Source organism: Colius striatus, chromosome 2 (assembly GCF_028858725.1).
Source record: "Colius striatus isolate bColStr4 chromosome 2, bColStr4.1.hap1, whole genome shotgun sequence".
Taxonomy (NCBI): domain Eukaryota; kingdom Metazoa; phylum Chordata; class Aves; order Coliiformes; family Coliidae; genus Colius; species Colius striatus.
In genome coordinates, this window is record NC_084760.1 from 75,430 (window position 1) to 89,472 (window position 14,043).

Below are 14,043 nucleotides of genomic sequence, written 5' to 3' on the forward strand. Positions count from 1 at the left end.
ATGACAATGCCCTCAGACAATCCTGAAGCTGCTGGTGACGGGCTCGGCGCCCTCTCGCACGCGGGTGCTGATGCCCATCCTGCAGTACCGCTGTACTCGGCCACCATCGCCGAGCTGGGGGCCTTGCAGCTCGGCTACTACCTGGACGAGGAACGGTGCTGGGCACTGGCGCTGAGTGAGCTGCGGCGGGCGTTGGCCAAGGTCCGCCGGCACTGCTGCACACGGGTGCTGTGCATCATCAACCCTGGCAACCCCACCGGTACCCTGCGGCACCAAGGGCTGGGACGGGACCCCAGGGGTGGGATTGGATGGAACTGGATAGGACCCCAGGGTTGGGATGGGACGGGATGGGAACCCAGGGTTGGGATGGGATGGGACCTTAGGGGTGGGACCTCAGGGGTGGGATGGGATAGGACTGGGATGGGACTCCAGGGGTGGGATGAGACTGGGATGGGACCCCAGGGGTGGGATGCGACCCCAGGGGTGGAACCCCAAGGGTGGGATGGGACCCTGAGGTTGGAATGGGACCCCAGGGATGCGACTTCAGGGGTGGGATAAGACCCCAGGGGTGGGATGGGACTGGATTGGACCCCAGGGGTGGGATGGGACCTTAGGGCTGGGATGGGACTGGATGGGACACCAGGGTTGGATAGGTCCCCAGGGGTGGGATGGGATGGGACCCCAGGGGTGGGATGGGACCCCAGGGGTGGGATGGGACTCCAGGGGTGGGATGGGATGGGACCCCAGGAGTGGGATGGGACTGGATGGGTCCCCAGGGGTGGGATGGGACCCCAGGGGTGGGATGAGTCCCCAGGACTGGGATGGGATGGGACCCCAGGGGTGGGATGCGACCTCAGGGGTGGGATGGGATCCCAGGGTTAGGATGGGACTGGATGGGACCCCAGGGTTGGGATGGGATGGGACCCTAGGGGTGGGATGAGTCCCCAAAGGTGGGATGGGACCCCAGGGGTGGGATAGGACCGCAGGGATGGGATGGGATGGGACCCCAGGGGTGGGATGGGTTCTCAGGCGTGGGATGAGTCCCCAGGGGTGGGATGAGTCCCCAATGGTGTGATGGGATGGGACCCCAGGGGTGTGATGGGACCTCAGGGGTGGAATGGGACCCCAGGGGTGGGATGGGATGGGACTCCAGGGGTGGGATGGGATGGGACTGGATTGGACCCCAGGGTTGGGATGGGTCCCCAGGGGTGGGATGGGATGGGACGGGACCCCAGAGGTTGGATGGGACCCCAGGTGTGGGATGGGACCTCAGGGGTGGAATGGGATGGGACCCCAGGGGTGGAATGGGATGGGACCCCAGGGGTGGGATGGAATGGGATGGGATGGGATTGAATGGGACCCTAGGGTTGGGATGGGATGGGACCTTAGGGGTGGGACGGGATGAGACCCCAGGGGTGGGATGGAATGGGATAGGATGGGACTGGATGGGACCCTAGGGATGGGATGGGATGGGACCTTAGGGGTGGGACCTCAGGGGTGGGATGGGATAGGACTGGGATGGGACTCCAGGGGTGGGACGAGAGTGGGATGGGACCTCAGGGGTGGGATGTGACCCCAGGGGTGGGACCCCAAGGGTGGGATGGGACCCTGAGGTTGGAATGGGACCCCAGGGATGGGACTTCAGGGGTGGGATGGGACTGGATGGGACCCCAGGGTTGGGATGGGACTCCAGGGGTGGGATGAGTCCCCAGGAGTGGGATGGGATGGGACCCCAGGGGTGGAATGGGACCCCAGGGGTGGGATGGGATGGGACTGGATGGGACCCCAGGGTTGGGATGGGTTCACAGGGGTGGGATTGGACCCCAGGGGTGGGAGGGGTCCCCAGGGGTGGGAGGGGACTGGATGGGACCCCAGGGTTGGGATGGGATGATACCCCAGGGGTGGGATGGGACCCAGGGGTGGGATGGGATGTAATGGGATGGGATCCCAGGGGTGGGATGGGATGGGACCCCATGGGTGGGATGGGATGGAATGGGATGGGATAGGACTGGGATGGTACTCCAGGGGTGGATTGAGACTAGGATGGGACCCCAAGGGTGGGATGCGACCACAGGGGTGGGATGGGATGGGACCCCAGGGGTGGGATGGGATGGGACCCCAGGGGTGGGATGGGATGGGAACCCAGGGGTGGGATGGGAGGGGACCCCAGGGGTGGGATGGGACCTCAGGGGTGGGATTGGATGCGACCCCAGGGTTGGGGTGGGATGGGACCCAATGGTTGGGATGGGATGGAATGGGACCCCAGGGGTGGGATGAGTCCCCAGGGGTGGGATGGAATGGGATGGGATGGGACTGGATGGGACCCTAGGGTTGGGATGGGATAGGATCCCAGGGGTGGGACCTCAGGGGTGGGATGGGATAGGACTGGGATGGGACCCTAGGGGTGGGATGAGACTGGGATGGGACCCTCATTGTTCCTGTGCCCACACTGTGCCCCTCACCATCCCTGTGCCCACACTATGTCTCACACCATCCCTGTGCCCACAGCGTGTCCCCTCATTGTCACTGTGCCCACACCGTGTCCCACACCATCCGTGTACCGACATCATGTCCCACACCATCGCTGTGCCCACACCTTGTCCCACATCATCCTTATGCCCACACCATGTCCCCTCACCATCCCTGTGCCCACACCGTGTCCCCTCATTGTCCCTGTGCCCACAGTGTGCCCTCACCATCCCTGTGCCCACAGCGAGTCCCACACCATCCTTGTGACCACATCGTGTCCCACGCCATCGCTGTGCCCACACCTTGTCCCACACCATCCTTATGCCCACACCATGTCCGACACCATCCCTGTGCCCACACCATGTTCCACACCATCCCTATAACCACACTGTGCCCCTCCCAATCCATGTGCCCACACTGTGGCCCCCCACCATCCCTGTGCCCGGACACCATGTCCCCTCACCATCCCTGTACGCACACCGTGTCCCCTCATTGTCCCTGTGCCCACACCGTGTCCCCCCACCTTACCTATGCCCACACTGTGTCCCCTCACTATCAATGTGCCCACACCATGTCCCATAACATCCCTGTGCCGACACCATGTCCCTCACCATCCCTGTGCCCACACTGTGCCCCCACACCATCCCTGTGCCCACACAATGTCCCCTCATTGTCCATGTACAGTGTCCCACACCATCCCTGTGCCCACACCGTGCTCCACACCATCCCTGTGCCCATACCATGTCCCCTCACCATCCCCGTGTCCCCTCACCATCCCCTTCTCCGCTCACCATCCCCGTGTCCCCTCACCACCCCCGTGTCCCCGCACATGCCCCGCGCCCCGTCACCACCCCCTTGTCCGCTCACCACCCCCTTGTCCCCTCAACCTCCCCTTCTCCCCTCACCACCCGCTGTGTCCCCTCACCAGTCCCATGTCCCCTCGCCATCCCCATCTCCCCTCACCATCCCCATCTCCCCTCGCCATCTCCCCTCACCATCCCTGTGCCCACACTGTACCCGTCACAATCCCCTTGTCCACTCACCATCCCCGTGTCCATTCACCATACCATTCTCCCCTCACCACTCCCTTGTCCCCTCACCATCCCAGTGTCCCCTCACTATCCCAGTGTCCCCTCACCACTCCCGTGGCCCCTCACCTGCCCCATGTCCCCTCACCACCCCCTTTTCCCCTCAACCTCCCCTTCTCCCCTCACCATGCCCGTCTCCCCTCACCATCCCCTTGTCCCCTCACCCCACCCGTGTCCCCTCACCACCCCCGTGTCCCCTCACCATCCCCGTGTCCCCTCACCACCCCCGTGTCCCCTCATCATCCCTTTCTTCCCTCACCACGCCCTTGTCCCCTCACCACCCCCGTGTCCCCTCACCTGCCCAATGTCCCCTCACCCGCCCCGTGTCCCCTCACCAGCCCCTTCTCCCCTCACTATCCCCTTCTCCCCTCACCACCCCCGTGTCCCCTCACAATCCCCGTGTCCCCTCAACATGCCCTTATCCCCTCACCACCCCCGTGTCCCCTCACCAGCCGCATGTCCCCTCACCCTCCCGTGTACCATCACCATCCCTGTGCTCACACTGTGCCACTCACCACCCCCTTCTCCCCTCACCACCCCCTTCTCCCCTCACCATCCCCTTCTCCCCTCACCATCCCCGTGTCCCCTCACCATCCCCGTGTCCCCTCACCATCCCTGTGTCCCCTCACCATCCCTGTGTCCCCCCCCCATCGTGTCCGCAGCCCCCCGTCACCCTCCATCATGCCATGCCAATGCCCTCAGACCATCCTGAAGCTGCTGGTGACGGGCTCGGCGCCCTCTCGCACGCGGGTGCTGATGCCCATCCTGCAGTACCCGCTGTACTCGGCCACCATCGCCGAGCTGGGGGCCTTGCAGCTCGGCTACTACCTGGACGAGGAACGGTGCTGGGCACTGGCGCTGAGTGAGCTGCGGCGGGCGCTGGCCGAGGGCCGCCGGCACTGCTGCACACGGGTGCTGTGCATCATCAACTCCGGCAGCCCCACCGGTACCCTGCGGCACCAAGGGCTGGGACGGGACCCCAGGGGTGGGATGGGTCCCCAGGGGAGGGAAAGGATGGGACCCCAGGGGTGGGATGGGACCCCAGGGGTGGGATGGGATGGGACTGGATGAGAGCCAAGGGTTGGGATGGGATGGGACCCCAGGGGTGGGATGGGATGGGACTCCAGGGGTGGGATGAGTCCCCAAGTGTGGGATGGGACCCCAGGGGTGAGATGGGACCCAAGGGGTGAGATGGGATGGGATGGGACCCCAGGGGTGGGATGAGTCTTCAGGTATGGGATGGGATGGGACCCCAGGGGTGGGATGGCACGCCAGGGGTGGGATGGGATAGAACTGGGATGGGAATCGAGGGGTGGGATGAGACTGGGATGGGACCCCAGGGGTGGGATGCAACCCCAGGGGTGGGATGGGACCCTGAGGTTGGGATGGGACCCCAAGGATAGGACTTCAGGGGTGCAATGGGTCTCCAGGGTTGGGATGGGATGGGACCCCAGGGGTGGAATGGGATGGGACCCCAGGGGTGGGATGGGATGTGATGGGACCCCAGGGGTGGGATAACTCCCCAGGGGTGGGATGGGATGGGATTGGATGGGACTGGATGGGACCCCAGGGTTAGGATGGGACCCCAGGGGTGGGATGAGAGGGGATGGAATGGGACCCCAGGGGTGGGATGGGAGGGGACCCGAGGGGTGGGATGGGATGGGACCCCAGGGGTGGGATGAGTCTTCAGGGATGGGATGGGAAGGGACCCCAGGGGTGGGATGGGAACCCAGGGGTGGGACCTCAGGAGTGGGATGGGATAGGACTGGGATGGGAATCCAGGAGTGGGGTGGGACTGGCTGGGACCCCAGGGTTGGGATGGGTCCCCAGGGGTGGGATGGGATGGGACCCCAGGGGTGGGATGGGACCTCAGGGGTGGGATGGGACCCTGAGGTTGGGATGGGACCCCAGGGATGGGACTTCACGGGTGGGATGGGACTCCAGGGGTTGGGATGGGACCCCAGGGGTGAGATGGGATGGGACCCCAGGGGTGGGATGGGATGGGACCCCAGGGGTGGGATGGGAGGAGACCCTAGGGGTGGGATGGGATGGATGGGATGGGATCCCACGGGTGGGATGGGACCTCAAGGATGGGATGAGACCCCAAGGGTGGGATGGGATGAGAGTGGCTGGGAACCCCAGGGTTGGGATGCGACCACAGGGGTGGGATGGGACACCAGGGGTGGGATGGGACCTCAGGGATGGAACCCGAGGGGTGGGATGGGACCCTGAGGTTGGGATGGGACCCCAGGGATGGGATGGGTCTCCAGGGTTGGGATGGGATGGGACCCCAGGGGTGGGATGGGATGGGACCCCAGGGGTGGGATGGGATGGGACTGGATGGGACCCAAGGTTTGGGAGGGGATGGGACCCTAGGCGTGGGATGGGATGTGATGGGACCCCAGGGGTGGGATGGGATGAGTCCCCAGGGGTGGGATGGGACTGGATGGGACCCCAGGGGTGGGATGGGACCCCAGGGGTGGGGTGGGATGGGATTGGATGGGACTGGATGGGACCCCATGGGTGGGATGGGACCTCAGGGGTGAGATGGGATGGGACCCCAGGGGTGGGATGGGATGGGACTGGCTGGGACCCCAGGGGTGGGATGGGACTGGATGGGACCCCAGGGGTGGGATGGGACTGGATGGGACCCCAGGGGTGGGATGGGATGTGATGGGACCCCAGGGCTGGGAGGAGTCCCCAGGGGTGGGATGGGATGTGATGGGACCCCAGGGGTGGGATGGGATGTGATGGGACCCCAGGGTTGGGATGGGATTGGATTGGATGGGACTGGATGGGACCCCAGGGGTGGGATGGGAGCCCAGGGGTGGGATGGGAGCCCAGGGGTGGGATGGGACATCAGGGATGGGATGGGACCCCAGGGGTGGGATGGCATGGGACTGGATGGGACCCCAGGGGTGGGATGGGATGGGACCCTAAGGGTGGGATGGGATGTGATGGGACCCCAGAGCTGGGATGAGTCCCCAGGGGTGGGATGGGATGGGACCCCAGGGGTGGGATGGGACCCCAGGGGTGGGGTGGGATGGGACCCCAGGGGTGGGGTGGGATGGGATTGGATGGGACTGGATGGGACCCCAGGGTTGGGATGGGACCCCAGATGTGGGATGCGTCCCCAGTGGTGGGATGGGACCCCAGGGGTAGGATGGGATGGGACCCCAGGGGTAGGATGGGATGGGACCCCAGGGGTGGGATGGGATGGGACCCCAGGGGTGGGATGGGATGGGACCCCAGGGGTGGGATGGGATGGGACCGTGGGATGGGACTTCAGGGGTGGGATGGGTCGGGACCCCAGGAGTGGGATGGGATGTGATGGGACCCCAGGAATGGGATGAGTCCCCAGGGGTGGGATGGGACCCCAGGGGTGGGATGGGATGGGATTGGATGGGACTGGATGGGACCCCAGGGTTCGGATGGGACCCCAGGGGTGGGATGGGAGGGGATGGAATGGGACCCCAGGGGTGGGATGGGAGGGGACCCGAGGGGTGGGATGGGATGGATGGGATGAGATCCCAGGGGTGGGATGGGACATCAGGGGTGGGAAAGGATGGGACCCCAGGGGTGGGATGGGACCCCAGGGGTGGGATGGGATGGGACTGGATGAGAGCCAAGAGTTGGGATGGGATGGGACCCCAGGGGTGGGATGGGATGGGACTCCAGGGGTGGGATGAGTCCCCAAGTGTGGGATGGGACCCCAGGGGTGAGATGGGACCCAAGGGGTGAGATGGGATGGGATGGGACCCCAGGGGTGGGATGAGTCTTCAGGTATGGGATGGGATGGGACCCCAGGGGTGGGATGGCACGCCAGGGGTGGGATGGGATAGAACTGGGATGGGAATCGAGGGGTGGGATGAGACTGGGATGGGACCCCAGGGGTGGGATGCAACCCCAGGGGTGGGATGGGACCCTGAGGTTGGGATGGGACCCCAAGGATAGGACTTCAGGGGTGCAATGGGTCTCCAGGGTTGGGATGGGATGGGACCCCAGGGGTGGAATGGGATGGGACCCCAGGGGTGGGATGGGATGTGATGGGACCCCAGGGGTGGGATAACTCCCCAGGGGTGGGATGGGATGGGATTGGATGGGACTGGATGGGACCCCAGGGTTAGGATGGGACCCCAGGGGTGGGATGAGAGGGGATGGAATGGGACCCCAGGGGTGGGATGGGAGGGGACCCGAGGGGTGGGATGGGATGGGACCCCAGGGGTGGGATGAGTCTTCAGGGATGGGATGGGAAGGGACCCCAGGGGTGGGATGGGAACCCAGGGGTGGGACCTCAGGAGTGGGATGGGATAGGACTGGGATGGGACTCCAGGGGTGGGACGAGAGTGGGATGGGACCTCAGGGGTGGGATGTGACCCCAGGGGTGGGACCCCAAGGGTGGGATGGGACCCTGAGGTTGGAATGGGACCCCAGGGATGGGACTTCAGGGGTGGGATGGGACCCCAGGGTTGGGATGGGACTGGATGGGACCCCAGGGTTGGGATGGGACTCCAGGGGTGGGATGAGTCCCCAGGAGTGGGATGGGATGGGACCCCAGGGGTGGAATGGGACCCCAGGGGTGGGATGGGATGGGACTGGATGGGACCCCAGGGTTGGGATGGGTTCACAGGGGTGGGATTGGACCCCAGGGGTGGGAGGGGTCCCCAGGGGTGGGAGGGGACTGGATGGGACCCCAGGGTTGGGATGGGATGATACCCCAGGGGTGGGATGGGACCCAGGGGTGGGATGGGATGTAATGGGATGGGATCCCAGGGGTGGGATGGGATGGGACCCCATGGGTGGGATGGGATGGAATGGGATGGGATAGGACTGGGATGGTACTCCAGGGGTGGATTGAGACTAGGATGGGACCCCAAGGGTGGGATGCGACCACAGGGGTGGGATGGGATGGGACCCCAGGGGTGGGATGGGATGGGACCCCAGGGGTGGGATGGGATGGGAACCCAGGGGTGGGATGGGATGGGAACCCCAGGGGTGGGATGGGACCTCAGGGGTGGGATTGGATGCGACCCCAGGGTTGGGGTGGGATGGGACCCAATGGTTGGGATGGGATGGAATGGGACCCCAGGGGTGGGATGAGTCCCCAGGGGTGGGATGGAATGGGATGGGATGGGACTGGATGGGACCCTAGGGTTGGGATGGGATAGGATCCCAGGGGTGGGACCTCAGGGGTGGGATGGGATAGGACTGGGATGGGACCCTAGGGGTGGGATGAGACTGGGATGGGACCCTCATTGTTCCTGTGCCCACACTGTGCCCCTCACCATCCCTGTGCCCACACTATGTCTCACACCATCCCTGTGCCCACAGCGTGTCCCCTCATTGTCACTGTGCCCACACCGTGTCCCACACCATCCGTGTACCGACATCATGTCCCACACCATCGCTGTGCCCACACCTTGTCCCACATCATCCTTATGCCCACACCATGTCCCCTCACCATCCCTGTGCCCACACCGTGTCCCCTCATTGTCCCTGTGCCCACAGTGTGCCCTCACCATCCCTGTGCCCACAGCGAGTCCCACACCATCCTTGTGACCACATCGTGTCCCACGCCATCGCTGTGCCCACACCTTGTCCCACACCATCCTTATGCCCACACCATGTCCGACACCATCCCTGTGCCCACACCATGTTCCACACCATCCCTATAACCACACTGTGCCCCTCCCAATCCATGTGCCCACACTGTGGCCCCCCACCATCCCTGTGCCCGGACACCATGTCCCCTCACCATCCCTGTACGCACACCGTGTCCCCTCATTGTCCCTGTGCCCACACCGTGTCCCCCCACCTTACCTATGCCCACACTGTGTCCCCTCACTATCAATGTGCCCACACCATGTCCCATAACATCCCTGTGCCGACACCATGTCCCTCACCATCCCTGTGCCCACACTGTGCCCCCACACCATCCCTGTGCCCACACAATGTCCCCTCATTGTCCATGTACAGTGTCCCACACCATCCCTGTGCCCACACCGTGCTCCACACCATCCCTGTGCCCATACCATGTCCCCTCACCATCCCCGTGTCCCCTCACCATCCCCTTCTCCGCTCACCATCCCCGTGTCCCCTCACCACCCCCGTGTCCCCGCACATGCCCCGCGCCCCGTCACCACCCCCTTGTCCGCTCACCACCCCCTTGTCCCCTCAACCTCCCCTTCTCCCCTCACCACCCGCTGTGTCCCCTCACCAGTCCCATGTCCCCTCGCCATCCCCATCTCCCCTCACCATCCCCATCTCCCCTCGCCATCTCCCCTCACCATCCCTGTGCCCACACTGTACCCGTCACAATCCCCTTGTCCACTCACCATCCCCGTGTCCATTCACCATACCATTCTCCCCTCACCACTCCCTTGTCCCCTCACCATCCCAGTGTCCCCTCACTATCCCAGTGTCCCCTCACCACTCCCGTGGCCCCTCACCTGCCCCATGTCCCCTCACCACCCCCTTTTCCCCTCAACCTCCCCTTCTCCCCTCACCATGCCCGTCTCCCCTCACCATCCCCTTGTCCCCTCACCCCACCCGTGTCCCCTCACCACCCCCGTGTCCCCTCATCATCCCTTTCTTCCCTCACCACGCCCTTGTCCCCTCACCACGCCCTTGTCCCCTCACCACCCCCGTGTCCCCTCACCTGCCCAATGTCCCCTCACCCGCCCCGTGTCCCCTCACCAGCCCCTTCTCCCCTCACTATCCCCTTCTCCCCTCACCACCCCCGTGTCCCCTCACAATCCCCGTGTCCCCTCAACATGCCCTTATCCCCTCACCACCCCCGTGTCCCCTCACCAGCCGCATGTCCCCTCACCCTCCCGTGTACCATCACCATCCCTGTGCTCACACTGTGCCACTCACCACCCCCTTCTCCCCTCACCACCCCCTTCTCCCCTCACCATCCCCTTCTCCCCTCACCATCCCCGTGTCCCCTCACCATCCCCGTGTCCCCTCACCATCCCTGTGTCCCCCCCCCATCGTGTCCGCAGCCCCCCGTCACCCTCCATCATGCCATGCCAATGCCCTCAGACCATCCTGAAGCTGCTGGTGACGGGCTCGGCGCCCTCTCGCACGCGGGTGCTGATGCCCATCCTGCAGTACCCGCTGTACTCGGCCACCATCGCCGAGCTGGGGGCCTTGCAGCTCGGCTACTACCTGGACGAGGAACGGTGCTGGGCACTGGCGCTGAGTGAGCTGCGGCGGGCGCTGGCCGAGGGCCGCCGGCACTGCTGCACACGGGTGCTGTGCATCATCAACTCCGGCAGCCCCACCGGTACCCTGCGGCACCAAGGGCTGGGACGGGACCCCAGGGGTGGGATGGGTCCCCAGGGGAGGGAAAGGATGGGACCCCAGGGGTGGGATGGGACCCCAGGGGTGGGATGGGATGGGACTGGATGAGAGCCAAGGGTTGGGATGGGATGGGACCCCAGGGGTGGGATGGGATGGGACTCCAGGGGTGGGATGAGTCCCCAAGTGTGGGATGGGACCCCAGGGGTGAGATGGGACCCAAGGGGTGAGATGGGATGGGATGGGACCCCAGGGGTGGGATGAGTCTTCAGGTATGGGATGGGATGGGACCCCAGGGGTGGGATGGCACGCCAGGGGTGGGATGGGATAGAACTGGGATGGGAATCGAGGGGTGGGATGAGACTGGGATGGGACCCCAGGGGTGGGATGCAACCCCAGGGGTGGGATGGGACCCTGAGGTTGGGATGGGACCCCAAGGATAGGACTTCAGGGGTGCAATGGGTCTCCAGGGTTGGGATGGGATGGGACCCCAGGGGTGGAATGGGATGGGACCCCAGGGGTGGGATGGGATGTGATGGGACCCCAGGGGTGGGATAACTCCCCAGGGGTGGGATGGGATGGGATTGGATGGGACTGGATGGGACCCCAGGGTTAGGATGGGACCCCAGGGGTGGGATGAGAGGGGATGGAATGGGACCCCAGGGGTGGGATGGGAGGGGACCCGAGGGGTGGGATGGGATGGGACCCCAGGGGTGGGATGAGTCTTCAGGGATGGGATGGGAAGGGACCCCAGGGGTGGGATGGGAACCCAGGGGTGGGACCTCAGGAGTGGGATGGGATAGGACTGGGATGGGAATCCAGGAGTGGGGTGGGACTGGCTGGGACCCCAGGGTTGGGATGGGTCCCCAGGGGTGGGATGGGATGGGACCCCAGGGGTGGGATGGGACCTCAGGGGTGGGATGGGACCCTGAGGTTGGGATGGGACCCCAGGGATGGGACTTCACGGGTGGGATGGGACTCCAGGGGTTGGGATGGGACCCCAGGGGTGAGATGGGATGGGACCCCAGGGGTGGGATGGGATGGGACCCCAGGGGTGGGATGGGAGGAGACCCTAGGGGTGGGATGGGATGGATGGGATGGGATCCCACGGGTGGGATGGGACCTCAAGGATGGGATGAGACCCCAAGGGTGGGATGGGATGAGAGTGGCTGGGAACCCCAGGGTTGGGATGCGACCACAGGGGTGGGATGGGACACCAGGGGTGGGATGGGACCTCAGGGATGGAACCCGAGGGGTGGGATGGGACCCTGAGGTTGGGATGGGACCCCAGGGATGGGATGGGTCTCCAGGGTTGGGATGGGATGGGACCCCAGGGGTGGGATGGGATGGGACCCCAGGGGTGGGATGGGATGGGACTGGATGGGACCCAAGGTTTGGGAGGGGATGGGACCCTAGGCGTGGGATGGGATGTGATGGGACCCCAGGGGTGGGATGGGATGAGTCCCCAGGGGTGGGATGGGACTGGATGGGACCCCAGGGGTGGGATGGGACCCCAGGGGTGGGGTGGGATGGGATTGGATGGGACTGGATGGGACCCCATGGGTGGGATGGGACCTCAGGGGTGAGATGGGATGGGACCCCAGGGGTGGGATGGGATGGGACTGGCTGGGACCCCAGGGGTGGGATGGGACTGGATGGGACCCCAGGGGTGGGATGGGACTGGATGGGACCCCAGGGGTGGGATGGGATGTGATGGGACCCCAGGGCTGGGAGGAGTCCCCAGGGGTGGGATGGGATGTGATGGGACCCCAGGGGTGGGATGGGATGTGATGGGACCCCAGGGTTGGGATGGGATTGGATTGGATGGGACTGGATGGGACCCCAGGGGTGGGATGGGAGCCCAGGGGTGGGATGGGATGGATGGGATGAGATCCCAGGGGTGGGATGGGACATCAGGGATGGGATGGGACCCCAGGGGTGGGATGGCATGGGACTGGATGGGACCCCAGGGGTGGGATGGGATGGGACCCTAAGGGTGGGATGGGATGTGATGGGACCCCAGAGCTGGGATGAGTCCCCAGGGGTGGGATGGGATGGGACCCCAGGGGTGGGATGGGACCCCAGGGGTGGGGTGGGATGGGACCCCAGGGGTGGGGTGGGATGGGATTGGATGGGACTGGATGGGACCCCAGGGTTGGGATGGGACCCCAGATGTGGGATGCGTCCCCAGTGGTGGGATGGGACCCCAGGGGTGGGATGGGATGGGACCCCAGGGGTGGGATGGGATGGGACCCCAGGGGTGGGATGGGATGGGACCCCAGGGGTGGGATGGGATGGGACCGTGGGATGGGACTTCAGGGGTGGGATGGGTCGGGACCCCAGGAGTGGGATGGGATGTGATGGGACCCCAGGAATGGGATGAGTCCCCAGGGGTGGGATGGGACCCCAGGGGTGGGATGGGATGGGATTGGATGGGACTGGATGGGACCCCAGGGTTCGGATGGGACCCCAGGGGTGGGATGGGAGGGGATGGAATGGGACCCCAGGGGTGGGATGGGAGGGGACCCGAGGGGTGGGATGGGATGGATGGGATGAGATCCCAGGGGTGGGATGGGACATCAGGGGTGGGAAAGGATGGGACCCCAGGGGTGGGATGGGACCCCAGGGGTGGGATGGGATGGGACTGGATGAGAGCCAAGAGTTGGGATGGGATGGGACCCCAGGGGTGGGATGGGATGGGACTCCAGGGGTGGGATGAGTCCCCAAGTGTGGGATGGGACCCCAGGGGTGAGATGGGACCCAAGGGGTGAGATGGGATGGGATGGGACCCCAGGGGTGGGATGAGTCTTCAGGTATGGGATGGGATGGGACCCCAGGGGTGGGATGGCACGCCAGGGGTGGGATGGGATAGAACTGGGATGGGAATCGAGGGGTGGGATGAGACTGGGATGGGACCCCAGGGGTGGGATGCAACCCCAGGGGTGGGATGGGACCCTGAGGTTGGGATGGGACCCCAAGGATAGGACTTCAGGGGTGCAATGGGTCTCCAGGGTTGGGATGGGATGGGACCCCAGGGGTGGAATGGGATGGGACCCCAGGGGTGGGATGGGATGTGATGGGACCCCAGGGGTGGGATAACTCCCCAGGGGTGGGATGGGATGGGATTGGATGGGACTGGATGGGACCCCAGGGTTAGGATGGGACCCCAGGGGTGGGATGAGAG

The 14,043-nt window shown here is 65.3% G+C and overlaps 1 protein-coding gene across 1 annotated transcript in view; it reads left to right on the top strand.

Moving 5' to 3' along the window:
- Window positions 1-14,043, top strand: part of LOC133625016 (leucine-rich repeat-containing protein 14-like) — a 27,666-nt gene continuing 13,623 nt past the window's right edge. The window contains 1 exon segment of the mRNA XM_061991371.1: window positions 1-34. Coding sequence (XP_061847355.1) covers window positions 1-34 — 34 coding nt within the window.